General features: G+C 43.3%; 1 protein-coding gene across 1 annotated transcript in view; it reads left to right on the top strand.

The window, feature by feature from the left end:
• Window positions 1–14,641, top strand: part of KAT2A (lysine acetyltransferase 2A) — a 152,580-nt gene that overhangs the window by 117,492 nt on the left and 20,447 nt on the right. The window contains exons 11-15 of the mRNA XM_073606108.1: window positions 1,474–1,600; window positions 2,322–2,432; window positions 3,406–3,549; window positions 6,342–6,456; window positions 6,556–6,592. Of these exons, the coding sequence (XP_073462209.1) occupies window positions 1,474–1,600; window positions 2,322–2,432; window positions 3,406–3,549; window positions 6,342–6,456; window positions 6,556–6,592 (534 nt within the window). The remainder of the gene's footprint in view (window positions 1–1,473; window positions 1,601–2,321; window positions 2,433–3,405; window positions 3,550–6,341; window positions 6,457–6,555; window positions 6,593–14,641) is intronic.

Here is a 14,641-nt window from a genome sequence, read left to right as displayed (position 1 = left end):
TTCCTTGCATGTCCCCCTCAGATCTACAGTGACTGCCCTTGAAAGTGCACTTTCAGTGCAAAGTGGATTTGCCTTTAGTAAATAAACCCCAGTGTGTGCCATGTGTTGTACTGTAAAAGTAAAGGAATGCAAGCCTAAAAAAGTGAAACTAAGCATTAGTAAGTTGCAATATAATGTTTGCTTTTGAATTTAATACCACTTTGATTAGATGCAGTTGATCTATCAAATACTACTTCTCACACTTTCTACAGCATATGGGTATGGTGGTTGAATTTTTAAAACAATTGATGCTTATTTATAGCTTCCACTGGATCTTAGTGTCACTAAACCCACATCATAAAAATCTATCAATATATGCTGTATTACAATGCTGTTCATTCTCAGTCACTATGAGATCATATTCTGCAAAAAATCTGGTGGATCCCGCTGTTCTGTCTCCACCTTCTGTCCAAGTTCCCAGTGCAACTAGGGATTTTGCAGAGCTGTGGTGACAACTCTTCACATGCTCAAATTTTCAGTGTTTTTCCTAGGCTGAGCATTTTCTCCCTATCACATGTGAGCAGTCCATGTGGCTATAGAGTCACACATGTGGGTGTATACACAGTGGTAAATGGCATCCCACTCCTTCCCTCCTCCATGTCCACTAACCAGCTAAACACAATTGGGGCGGGATATTACATGTAGATTAATGGAGGCTTCACCTCCCTCTTATTCTTAGACACAGGCTGGAGGGGCAAATAAAGATTTGATATCAAATATACATTTGTATGACAATTTAAAGCAGTTTATTGATTTTTATTTTCACTCTGTATTCCAAAGGCTTTTTTTTTTTTTTTTTTTTCTTTTTTGACATGTGACCAGCAGCAGAGGACTAGAGGCTCCTCCTGCTTATGTTTCCCTGCAGACAGGCTGGGAAGGATCCGGGTCATGTAACAGCTGTTTATCAATTAGGAAGAAGTTACTTAGATGTTTATTTTTTTTATTTTTTTGACAATTATCATCCACATACAGAAATAGAAATGTAAATGAAACCGTGTGTTGTGTTTAGAATCACTTTAAACAAGGGAGCCAGGATTGCCACTGCAGACTATTTTCCAACATAGTCTAGCTAGTTTCAGTGTCTATACAAAGAATAAACGTGATGAAGACACAATTTTAAGATGTATTAGTGTTCAAATGCTGTATTTTAAATGCTAGTATAAATAAAGATATATAAAAAAAACTGTTGTCTATACCTTCTCCCCCTACCCCATTCTGCCATTGGTTGTTACTTTTCTGACTATTATAGTTGGTACCTGCACATCCTTGGTTTTATGTCCTGAATAAAAAAAATTGAATAAAGGTTATTTAAACCAAAAGATGGTTACCTCAGTGAAAAAGTGTATGTCAACGCTATCTCGAAGTTTATGATATTCTTACTTAACATTGGTCATTGATGGTTTACCTAACACTCTCTTTTTCTTTATTATACAGGAAACACAAGACTCTTGCACTTATTAAAGATGGTCGGGTTATTGGTGGCATCTGTTTTCGCATGTTTCCCACTCAAGGTTTCACAGAGATTGTGTTTTGTGCTGTTACTTCCAATGAACAAGTCAAGGTTTGTAGACTTCTTTTTTTTTTTTTTTTGCATACATTTTTGTCATTCATAACACATCACCATTGGGTCTTTTGGCTTTGGTGCTCTGTTAATGCGAAATTAACCTAAAAGTTAAGTGTCTGGTAGGTAGGATTTGTATGACAGAAGAGACCCTTTTGGTGTTTTCTGTGATAATTGCTTTTTCCTGCCTGCCAGTGTTTGTGTACATTGAGCTGTCTATGTGCAGCTCAGCATACATCTGCAGCAAAGCTTTGTGCTGAAATGTGTAGCCTATGCTCATGCATGGGAGTGATGTAATTCCGGCCAATCATGTGGCTGAAAAGTTAAAAACCCAAATGGGAGACTGAAAGAAGATGGAAGCATGCATGACGTTCAGGAGCCTTGATACCACAGTGCTGGAGGGGATTTCTTTCAAGGCAAGTCTGCCATAATGTATTATGCTGTGCATACTAGTACATAATGGCTTATTATTTTATTTATTTTTTGGCAAAGGTCTAATTCTGCTAATGCACGTTTATTTAAATACTTGCTTAAATTTTCTGTATATCACATAAATGGTGAAATATGTTTGCCCTAGGCAGCAGTTGTACAAATATTGTCAATGGTCCTTGATTTCCAGCATAGTTACATAGTCTGAAAAAAGACACAAGTTCATCTAGTTGAACCAATAACCATAGCTTATTCTGCCTTTTTGTATTTGATTTCTTCATTTCCTTTTCAGGGATATGGTACCCATTTGATGAACCATTTAAAAGAATACCACATTAAACACAATATCCTTTACTTCCTCACATATGCAGATGAATATGCTATTGGCTATTTCAAAAAGCAGGTGGGTGTAATTTTAAACAATATGGTTATTGCAGACAGCAAACAGCTTTTTTTTTTGTTTTTGTGTTTTTTTTTAGCCATTTTGTTTGCCTTTTTTATTTTCCTGAATAAATGTGTCAGTACTAAGCAATTCAGCTTAGTGCCTTTGTGTCTATATTGAAATGATGACCTATCGATACTAGGTTAATGCTGCTTTCACACTGGCACTAAACCTGCTTTCCTTCATGTATACATCATGGCCTATTTTTCTTAGCTGACAGCTTGTGTGGATCGCCCCCAGGTACAATGGTCCGATTGAGTCTACTGCTGGCTGTGTACAATAAGAGAATTCGTTTCACAGGTTTCATACAGTGATTTTTTATGAGATCTATGCATTTGTAAAAAGCAACTTGGTTTAGAGATTGCAATCCTTAAAAGGATGTGATGGTCAATGCATCAATTTAATGATGTGAATTAATATTTACCTTGGCTTTATTCAAGCACAAGGATACGACTTCAGCAGTATAAGATTCAGGTATCCCTCGACATGAGAGAGGGCAGAAGCTGCTGCTGATCTGTCTGTGTGTACAATGTAACCTTCTACAAATATAATCTTTCTCTTTCATCCTACATGTAGTGCTAAAGTTTAAAGCACAGGCAAGATAAAATCACCAGTCAACTTGCATAATGTGTCTCTTTTTTCTTAAAAATTTGAAGGTTGTAAATCGGCTTCTACAGAATTTTAGTTGGAACTTATTGTGAATTTGATAGGAAGGCAAGTCGATTTTTGCAATAAATTTCATTGTAGGTGTCCAAAATGCCTAGGAAATGCGTAGGAACGGGGGGGGGGGGGGGGGGTGTTTCTCATTCACGAAAGCAGGAGGGTGTCCTTAGAAATGCTGTGCTATAACATATTTTTAGTTTCCCTGCTTTCTTTGTGTTTTTATCTTTACACTTAATATAATACTTTTATATTATATTGTTACCTTTTGTAGGGTTTTTCCAAAGACATCAAAGTCCCCAAAAGTCGCTATCTGGGTTACATCAAGGATTACGAAGGTGCCACTCTGATGGAGTGCGAACTAAATCCTCGCATTCCATACACTGAGCTCTCCCACATCATAAAGAAGCAGAAGGAGGTATGTGCTCTGAGTCTTTCTATGCTGCTGCCACTTTCTCTGTTACATTTCCTGTGTTAAACTAGCAGTTGTGCAGATGTTGCTTTTAGTAATGGATAACAAGCAGAACTCTTACTTTTAATAGAAATGTGTAGGCTGTTTATGGCTGCCTCTGCTTTCAAAAACTACCAATTGCCTGGCTTGAATCTGATCGAATGGCTTAAGTACATTTTTGATGGACCCTAAACCTGTATACAAATCAGGAGTACTAACTACTTTCTGGCTTCACCTGCTAAATACTTGCTTTAGGTCAGTGACTCAGTAGTAAAGCCAGAGACAGCCAATTAACCAGCATATTGAGAAGTAGGTTAGCAATGGCAGCCTACATTTTTTTCCCCTCCATAATGGTATACTTTAGGCATAGCAGAGTAAAAAATTACAGCAGCCCATAGCAATCAATAAGCAACCCCCCTCAATTATGCTGACTGTTGAAACGCTTTGCTACAGCTAAAATTATATTTAGAGTTTTGGATAGAGTGGGAAGGAGTTAAAAATCTGTGTCAGGTTTTAATTTTTGTCTCTCTTTTCGTTATTTTTTTCATTTTTTTTTTCTGTCTCTTTGGACACCCATACAAGAAATATGGGGTGCAGTTGTCACTAGGACAAATGCACAGCAGTAACAAAAACATTCATAAGTTTTAACCCTTAACATTGCTAAAAAAAAATTTTTTTTTTCTTTGCTGTGCCCACAATGGAGGGATTTTTAATTGCTTCCTGCCCTGACAAGTGTAAAGGGGAATCTCCTAACTAAAGACACAAACAGTAATAAAACCTTGTTTCAACATTTCCTACTGTTTCCAAAAAAGGGTTTTGGCTGGATCTGGGCTTTTATTTAATGGCGACTGTGGGTGTGGTACCAACGGTAGTTCTGCATCATTGCTGTTTAACCACTTTCAGCCCAGACTATTGTAAAATGATGGCTGGACGGGAACTTTCTAAACCTGGGTGGACATCATATGAGGAGCACACTTTGTGTGTGGACCCTAGGGGATGAGCAGAAGCACGATCTGTCACCCTTTGAAGACAAATTGTTGTAACGGGCCAGTACCATGTGACCAATCGCATGTAAATGGTACACAATGGCTATCATCCATAGCCATTCATGGTGTACTGAAAAAACAACATAGGCCGCACCAGCCTTACGCATTACATTAAAAAAAATGCAAGAAATAAAACACGTGTACTCACACAGCACACGATCTCCAGCTCATCAACCTCCACAGTGACCTGCACACTCTGGTCCACTCTGCCAATCCCAGTGTCGTGAAGTAACATTCAATGGCTGACGCGTTTTGGAGGTTGGGTACCCTCTTCTACGGAGCCAAAGCTCTGAAGAGGTTAGCTACCCTCCAAAACGCATCAGTCATTGGAAGTGTCTTCAGTTCGCTGGGATTGGGAGTGTGTGGGTATTGATGAGCTTGATATCATGTGCTGTTTGTGAGTACACGTGTTTTTTTTCTTCAATATGAATATTTTTTTAAGGTAATGTGGTTGGTGCTCCCCCTGTTTTTTTTAATTTTTGTTCGATTTTCGAGTTTTCTCTTTGGTCTTCCCAAGTCCTGAGGGGCTACAAAGTCTTACTTAGCTTCAAGGTTTCAAAGACAGAAGGTTCTCCATTGCTGGAACACCCACCTCGAATGCAGGAGGTTGTTTGTTTTGCTTGTATTCATGTACTATTGTTATCTCTGTGATTGTTCACAGTAATCACATGGTACAGGGCCAATCACTGCGGATCTGTATCATGTGATAGCTGTGGCCAATCACCGCTATCATAATAGTACAGCATGGCATATGAATGGATGCCATTCATAAAAATTATTGCTTATAACAGTAATCAGATCATCACTGTAATAAGCTATCATAGTTTGGGGGGTGGGGGGATCTGATCACCTCCCCAGGGCAGTGCAGTGTCACTGTTGTGACACACTACTGCTCTGGTCACAGTATGAAAAAAAAAAAAAGTTAAAGGGGTGAAAAAATTATTTAAAGTTTATAGAATTGATTACATATTTATTTATTTTTTTACGTTTTACATGCTGATACCAGTCAGTGTCCCTGATCACTGCCACTCCAGTTATATAATGTCACTGTACAAAAAACTCACCATACCTCTTACTAAATACCTTGGACTGCCTACTTTCCAAAAAGGGGTCATGTGGGGGTATTTGACATTTTAGGGCCTCCAAAAAAATGAGTTGAGCTTGTCAGTGCATTGATCGATTTTCAAAAATAAATACTGTAGTTTGTGGACTCTAACTTTCCTAGAGACGAAATAATATACACTGATTTGGGTTATTTTTACTAAAGTAATGTAGCAGAATACATTTTGCCTTGCTTAAATTTATGAAGAAATATTTATTTGCAAATTTTTATAACTGTAATGAAGAAAAACTAAAAAAAAATTTTTTTGTGTGTGTATATATGTGTATATATGTAAAATATATATATATATAGATAGATATCTATATCTATATCTATATTCTATCAAACACAAACCCAGTGGTTTCAATACCACCAAAAGAGAGCTCTACCTGTCTCAAAATATGATAAAAATGTCGATTGGGTACAGCTTTGCATGACTCAGTAATTGTCATTCAAAGTGTGACAGTGCTGAAATCTGAAAAATGGCCTGTGCAGGAAGGAGGTGAAAAGTATCCAATATTGGGGTGGTTAAATAGTACTTCCTATGCCAATAGGTCCCAGCCTCTGAGATTTTAATTGTATCAATATTACTGTATCTCTGTTTGATCCAGATCATTAAGAAATTGATTGAACGCAGACAGGCGCAGATACGCAAAGTCTATCCTGGCTTGACATGTTTTAAGGAGGGTGTACGACAGATCCCAGTAGAATGTATCCCGGGCATAAGTAAGTGGTGAAGCACACTTAACGGATGTGGTTCTTTTAAGAGGTCTAGTGGCAGCACTGATATATATCTATATATTTTTTTTTTTTTTTTTTTTTCAGGAGAAACTGGATGGAAACCATCTTGCAAAGAAAAGGGGTATGTATTATATTACTCTGCTGCCATTACAGAGTGAGAGGACATTTTGAATCTGATCTAAACATATACTAGCAGCTCCTCTGATCACTAGTATATTTCCTGGTCATTCAGTGGGGACTTTGTCATGAAAGATGTGCTCAGGCTCTTAAATGATATAAAGTATTTTTAATCCATATTTGGGGGTGAACTTTGCACATCTGAAGGTCACCGTCTAGAACAGCGGTTCTCAACCTGGGGGTCGCGACCCCATGGGGGGTCGATTGCCGATTTGCCGTGGGGGTCGCGAATGCTGGCTGAGACGGACCTGAAGTTACTGTGTTACACCGGAATCTGTCCGTCTTGGCCAGCGAGATGTCACTTCTGGGAGAGGAGAGTCTGCACAGAAGTGACATTCCATCACCGCCATCCTGGTACTCTCGTCCTCAGTAAGGCTACACTTAGAAGTCGACAAGCGGACATCTTTTTACACCCACCGAAGTCTGCTTGCTGAGGACGAGTCTATCAAGATGGCGGCGATGAAACGTCACTTCCAGTTAACACAGACGGCTTACATCATGTATATCAATTGCCGCCGCTCTGCCCATCAAATGCTGCCGCTCTGCCCATCAAATGCTGCCACTGTGCCATATCAATGCTCCCACTGTGCCCGCCATCTGGCTGGCACTTACCCTGTGTCTCGGTGGGGCATTTTATTCATGTGTAACTTATGTTTTTTTTAAATATTTTGCGCTGTATATTAGATTGTTTTTGTGATTAATCACTACGCTTTAAGATTTTAAATTTTGCAAGAATAAAAATACTTCCTGCATATCAGATATTTATATTTCGATTCATAACAGTCACAAAATTACAGCAATGAAATGACCAACGAAAATTATTTTACTGTTAGGGGTCCTAACAACTTGGGAAGTTTTATCAAGGGGTCACAGCACTAGAAAGGTTGAGAACCACTGGTCTAGAAGTTCCGTTTTTTTTTTTTGTAGCTTAACGCCTCTCCATGTTATTATATGGGCTCGTGCACACACAGGCTTTTAAGAGCTGTAAGTGGCATCGGCATTTTTGAGCTTCAAAAAAAAAAACCCTACGGCCAGCGTGTTCTGAGGACCAGCGTTAGAGCTGTAAATATCTGACGCTGGTAAAAGCTGCTAAACGCAGCATAGCGCGTTAAGCCTCATCAAGCATTTTTTTTTCTTATGTCAATATCAATATTTCCCTAATGAGAACCCATTGATTTGAATAGAAAAACAAATACTTGTAGGGCACACCCTAAAAATGCATTACAGATGGTGCAGCCATAAGACCGTACAAACAGAACAAAATTATTACAGCGCACACATACAAAAATGGCATTTGACTCCTGCAAGGCTTTTTAAAACACCAGAATATTTTCAAAAATTATCGGGATTTGGTCACACCATATGGCTATACGGTGCTTTAAAGCGGAGTTCCACCCAAAAATGGAATTCTGCTGTCCAGATTCCTCCCCCCCAGCCGGTGTCACATTTGGCACCTTTCAGGGGGGAGAAGATGGTTAGACAGGCATATGCTCCCACTTCCGGCGAAAGTTCGCCGCAGTATCCGTGGCGATCTACGCCGTGTCTGGCCCCTCCTCCTCCATCCCCCCGCTGTCTTCTGGAAGACACACAGGTCCCAGAAGACAGCAGGGACCACTCAGAACGCGCAGGGGGGAATCAGCCTGATTCCTTTTACTAGCAATGCCAGCGCTGCACCTGGAGCCGAGGGGACGGATCGGCTTTGGGTGAGGACACCCTGGACAGGCAAGTGTCCTTTTTGTCCTTTAAGGCCGGGTTCACTAGAACCGGCTGCGGATCGCGTAGGAGCAATGTGCGTCCCTGTTCCCTGTTTCTGGCACGAATGTGGGCCGATTCTATGCCTGAATTCGGCCCTGAAACAGAGCCAAAAACGCACAGTGTTTCTGTGCAGTGCGCTCCGCAGCCGCAATGGAGATATGTGAACCGACTCCATAGGGAGCCAGTCACATTCTTCTGCTATGCGACTTAGATGTGGGGAAACACATTTAATTTGCATAGGTGTGAACCCGGTCTAAAAGTCAGCAGCCTGCAGTATTTGTAGCTGCTGACTTTTAAATTTTTTTTTTTTTTTTTTTTAGGCGGAACTCCGCTTTAAGCCCACTTACTGCATACTGAATAGAAAAAGGGAGGCTCCCATCATATCACATAGCGTGGTGGTCCCATCCCTGTTAGTAGGAATAAAGGTGATAACCCCCTGAATTGGGATTTTAAACAGACCACCCACTCAGAAATATGTAAAAAGTATTCTTTAATAATATAGAGTAAAAAACATGTAAAATCCACATATGACAAAGGTGCACAACGAGTGTTACATAGAAAATCAAATAATTACTGTACACAAGATTGGCATACAATAAAATTGTCCAAATGCCCGACGGGTTTCCGGTATGAGATGTTCAAATACCTTCCTCAGGGTCCAAAGGTTCAAAACGTTTTTAACATTCAAATAAATTCCAGTGTGATGATTCCATGTCTAAGCAGACAATGAGGACTGAATAGTCCATGCTGGCACTACATAACTCGCAAACTGTAAGTATTATAAGTATTGGGCACATTCTCAAGGTGCATAGTATCTGCAATATCTATCCTAAAGATATATGCCCATGTAGTTCACATCCAGGTAGGTGGGACAAACAGTTTACTGAAAACGGTAATGTTAGCTAAATAGCCAAGGAATAAATGTCCAACTGTCCCACCTGGGCATATATCTTAGGATAGATATTGCAGATACTATGCACCTTGAGAATGTGCCCAATACTTATAATACTTACAGTTTGCGAGTTATGTAGTGCCAGCATGGACTACTCTGTTCTCATTGCCTGCTTAGACATGGAATCGTCACACTGGAATTTATTTGAATGTTAAAAACGTTTTGAACCTTTGGCCCCTGAGGAAGGTATTTGAACATCTCATACCGGAAACGCGTCGGGCATTTGGGCAATTTTATTGTATGCCAATCTTTTGTACAGTAATTATTTGATTTTCTATGTAACACTCGTCAGGGCCGATCCTAGGGTCACAGACGCCTGGGTGCAGAAATATTTTGGGCGCCCCCAAGGGGGCGTGGTCATCTTACTAACTCCTCCCCTTTGCAAATGTTTCTATGGCAACAACTCAAACACAGATATGCTCCCCTAAGGAGTCTTTGTTAACCTGGGATCCTCCCATGATCTCTTAACAATAAAGAGAACAAGATAGTCAGAGACTGCAAACATACTACAGGGGATGGTCAGACTGCAGACATGATACAAGAAATGGTCAGAGACTGCAGACATGATACAAGAAATGGTCAGAGGCTGCAGTTATGATACAAGAGATGGTCAGAGACTGCAGACATAATACAGGATATGATCAGAGACTGCAGACATATGATACAAGAGCTGGTCAGAGACTGCAGACATACTACAGAAGATGGTCTTAGACTGCAGACATGATACAAGAGATGGTCAGAGGCTGCAGATATGATACAAGAAATGGTCAGAGACTGCAGGCATAGTACAAGAGATGGTGAGAGACTTCAGACATAGTACAGGAGATGATCAGAGATTGCAGACATGATACATAAGATGGTCAGAAACTGCAGACATGATACAAGAAATAGTCAGGGACTGCAAACATGCTACAGAAGATGGTCAGAGGCTGCAGTTATGATACAAGAGATGGTCAGAGACTGCAGACATAGTACAACAGATGATCAGAGACTGCAGACATAGTACAGGAGATGGTCAGAGACTGGCTGCGTTTGATGGGCACAGTAGCTGCTTTTAATGGGCACAGTGGCTGCGTTTGATGGACACAGTGGCTGCGTTTGATGGACACAGTGGCTGCGTTTGATGGGCACAGTGTCTGCTTTTAGGTGGGGCACAGTGTCTGCTTTTAGGCGGGGCACAGTGGCTACGTTTGATGGGCACATTAGCTGCTTTTAATGGGCACAGTGGCTGCGTTTTATGGGCACAGTGGCTGCGTTTTATGGGCACAGTGACTGCTTTTAGGTGGGGCACAGTGGCTGCTTTTAGGTGGGGCACAGTGGCTGCTTTTAGGTGGGGCACAGTGGCTGCTTTTAGGTGGGGCACAGTGGCTGCTTTTAGGTGGGGCACAGTGGCTGCTTTTAGGTGGGGCACAGTGGCTGCTTTTAGGTGGGGCACAGTGGCTGCTTTTAGGTGGGGCACAGTGGCTGCTTTTAGGTGGGGCACAGTGGCTGCTTTTAGGTGGGGCACAGTGGCTGCTTTTAGGTGGGGCGCAGTGGCTGCGTTTGGGTGGGGCGCAGTGGCTGCGTTTGGGTGGGGCGCAGTGGCTGCGTTTGGGTGGGGCGCAGTGGCTGCGTTTGGGTGGGGCGCAGTGGCTGCGTTTGGGTGGGGCGCAGTGGCTGCGTTTGGGTGGGGCGCAGTGGCTGCGTTTGGGTGGGGCGCAGTGGCTGCGTTTGGGTGGGGCGCAGTGGCTGCGTTTGGGTGGGGCGCAGTGGCTGCGTTTGATGGGCACAGTGGCTGCGTTTGATGGGCACAACAGTGGCTGTGTTTGATGGGCACAGTGTACCCCCCACACACATATCTGTACCCCCCTGCATGTCTGTTCCCCCCCCACCCCACACACATATCTGTACCCCCCCCCCCCGCACATCTGTTTCCCCCCCCCACACACACACACACACACACACACACACATATCTGTGCCCCCCTGCACGTCTGTTCCCTTCTCACACACTCGCACATATATCAGTTCCCCCTCTGTACACAGTACTATAAACTTGACAGAAATTTTTTTATTTCTTGTTACTGGGTGCAGGCTGCAGCACTGAGCATGCTGCCTGTGCTTCCACTATACCTGAGCCAGCGGCGGTGATGCTTTACTCTGGGAGAGCGGCGCTGCTGCCTGCCTGTCTGTTCCACAACAGATCCCTAAACGACCAGGAGGAGGGGGGATATCGCGGCAAGCCTGGAGATACACATGCAGGGCTTCCATCTCATCCGCCCCAGCCGGTTCCAACGATCATGCAGCACTTCCGGCGGGCTGCTCCTTGTCCCGACTCTCCTCTCCTCACTGCCGCTGCTAGGGCGGCACTGTAGGCTGGGGACATAGCGTTCCTGGATGTCTTCACAGGCGCCACCGCCCCCTAGCCTTTCGGCTGGCGCCATAAGGCACCGCAGCCGCCTGACCCGCAATTTCTTCCTCCGCTGAGGCGGCACGCTCTGAAGGCTGGGGCGGCCGGGGATTCTAGCTCGGCGCCCCTCTTCTGCAAAAAGATTCCAGCGCTGGGGTGCGGTGCACCCCGGCCAGGATCGGCCCTGACACTCGTTGTGCATCTTTGTCATATGTGGATTTGACATGTTTTTTACTCTATATCATTAAAGAATACTTTTTACATATTTCTGCGTGGGTGGTCTGTTTAAAATCCCAATTCAGGGGGTTATCACCTTTGTGCATACTGAATAGAAGTCGCACCACAAGTTGGGTCATAATGATCCGGCTTGTGTGCTGAAGATCTTGAAGGAGAACCCTTTCCACAATGAAAAAAAAAAAAAAAGCGTGGGGTCCCCCCAAAATCCATACCAAACTCTTATCCAAACACGCAGGCCAGGAAACGGGGGGAATGGCGAGTGAGTGCGCCCCCCCCCCCCTTCTGGCCCATACCAAGCCACATGCCCTCAGCATGGGGGGGGGGGGGGGGTGCTTTGTTTATAGGGACAAGGGCCTCTTCCCGTCAACCCTGGCCGTTGGTTGTCGGGGTCTGCGGGCGGCTTATCGGAATCTGGAAGCCCCCATTGACAATGGGGCCCCCAGATCCTGACCCCCCCCCCCACTCTGTGAATGACTATGGGATTCATGTACCCCTAGCCATTCATCCAAAAAAAAGTGTCAAAAATAAAAACAGTACAAAGGTTTTTGATAAAGTAATTTTTATTAAAGCAACTCTTCTCCTCCCAAATTCTTCTTCCTCCGCCCGACGGTTCTCTTCTCTCCGCTCTCTTCTCCCTCTGTCGGATCTCTTCTCTCCGCGGTCTTTTCTTTTTTTTTTTTTTTTCCTCCCGCCGATGGTTCCTTTTTTCTCCGCCATCTTCGCCCTCTGTTCTTCCTCCGATGTGCTTGAGGACGTCATCGGGTGGCCCCACCCCATGGCTATATAAGTAATTGCACACGGCGGACCCAGCATTACATCGGGAGAGAGCGTCGGAAGAACATCGGAGTAAGAACAGAGGGAGAAGAACCGGAGGATGAAAACATTGCCGGAGGGAGAAGAAATTGGAAGGAGAAGAGAAGCCAGAGCTGCTTTAAGAAATGACTTTGTCAAAAACCTGTGTACTTTTATTTTTATTTTTTTTTTGGGGGGGGGGGGGGATGGGTAAGGGGTACAATGTACCCCAAAGTAAAAAACACACACAAGACTAATGTGAAACTCCACGCTAAAACCCAAGAACTGCAAAATGGTAAATTAATAAAGCCCATGGATGGTATTATGTAGAAATGTCAATCTTTAAGAAGATGAAATAAAAAATATGGCAATGGCGAGGCTGCTTCAGGTGCTGGCTGGGGACCCGATAACTGAAAAGAGGGCTGGAAAGGAATGGGAGAGAAGCGCCAAGCCGATCTTTGTGTAGCTTCACTTTAATAAATGGTTAAAATTAGAGAACAGTGTGAATTGCAGTATAAATTGCACTCACAGTGCTCTGTAGGTGACGGCTTGCTAGGTGCATCGGTGGGAGGAGCCGCCAGTGGATCCTGTGTTTAGCCATGAGCGTCGGGTGTTAGCTGTGTCTGCAACTTAGAGAGGACTGAGCCAGCATCTTCCCGAATCCTCTCGAGGCTGCAGATAGAGCTGACACTAGGCGCTCATGTCATGTGAGTGCAATTTATACCGCAATTCACACTTTTATCAAATTTTAACCATTTTTTTAAAGTGTTGCTGTTCAATGTACCCCATACTCATTCACATAGGGTGGGGGGCCGGGATCTGGGGGTCTCCTTATTAAAGGGGTCTTCCAGATTCCGATTAAGCCCCCAGCAGACCCCGACAACCAAAGGCCAGGGCTGTCGGGAAGAGGCCCTTGTTGTCCACATGAGGTCAAGGTGCTTTGGGGCGGGGGGGCGCAGGGTCCCCCCTGCCCCAAAGCACCCACCCCCCCATACTAAGGGCATGTGGCCTGGTATGGTCCAGGAGCGGGGGGGGGGCTCTGGATGGGTCTGGTAGGGATTTTGGGGGGGCCCCACTCCAATTTTTTGGCATGGTGGCATGGGTCCCCTTAAAATCCATACCAGACTGACGGGAAGCCCTACCGGGTTTTTTTTTTTGTTTGTTTTTTTTTTTAATTTTGGCGAGGGTTCCCCTTCAAGATCCTCGACGCACAAGCCGCATCATCATGATCCAACTTGTGATGCTACTTCTATTCAAATCAATGGATTCTCATAGGGAAACATTGAGTTTGAATAGGGGCAAAGAAACGCTGCTCAAAGCTAGCACGACTAAACGTGCATTAAAGCCAAAGCAAAAAACTACTAAAAGCAAGTTTTTACAGCTGCTTTTTCCTGGCGTTGGTAGTGGCTTTGCAGCTCGTTTTTTCTAATGCCCCGTGTGCATAAGGCCTAATTGCAAAGCTGGTTTGCTTGTCCTGCACTCATCTGTCACTGTTTTCTTTTAAGAACAGCCTCTGTTATCTGCTGTTTTGTGGTCCAACTTTGTGTCATTGCAATATTTTTTTTATATATCTATTATTTTTCTTACCAGGAGTATAAAAAAATTGAGGCACATAACTGATAACCCAGCTCTTTCTCTAGTGTTACTGAATTTTAAAGACGTTTCATTTTAATATTGTTTTGTCCTCCATAATGGTTGACTGTATTGATTGTGACTCATTCAGCATCGGCAGTACAGTTTTCAGTGAGCTTTCTAAGGCAATTCATGGTTTATTTCTCAGGGACTCTTTTGAAGAGACCTCCCTTTTCTTGTTCTGTCCCATAGCTTAATATTAATGATACAACAGAATCCCCATAGCGTTTTTTCCAT

Source organism: Aquarana catesbeiana, linkage group LG12 (assembly GCF_042186555.1).
Source record: "Aquarana catesbeiana isolate 2022-GZ linkage group LG12, ASM4218655v1, whole genome shotgun sequence".
Taxonomy (NCBI): domain Eukaryota; kingdom Metazoa; phylum Chordata; class Amphibia; order Anura; family Ranidae; genus Aquarana; species Aquarana catesbeiana.
This window is presented reverse-complemented; position numbering and strand designations above follow the sequence as displayed.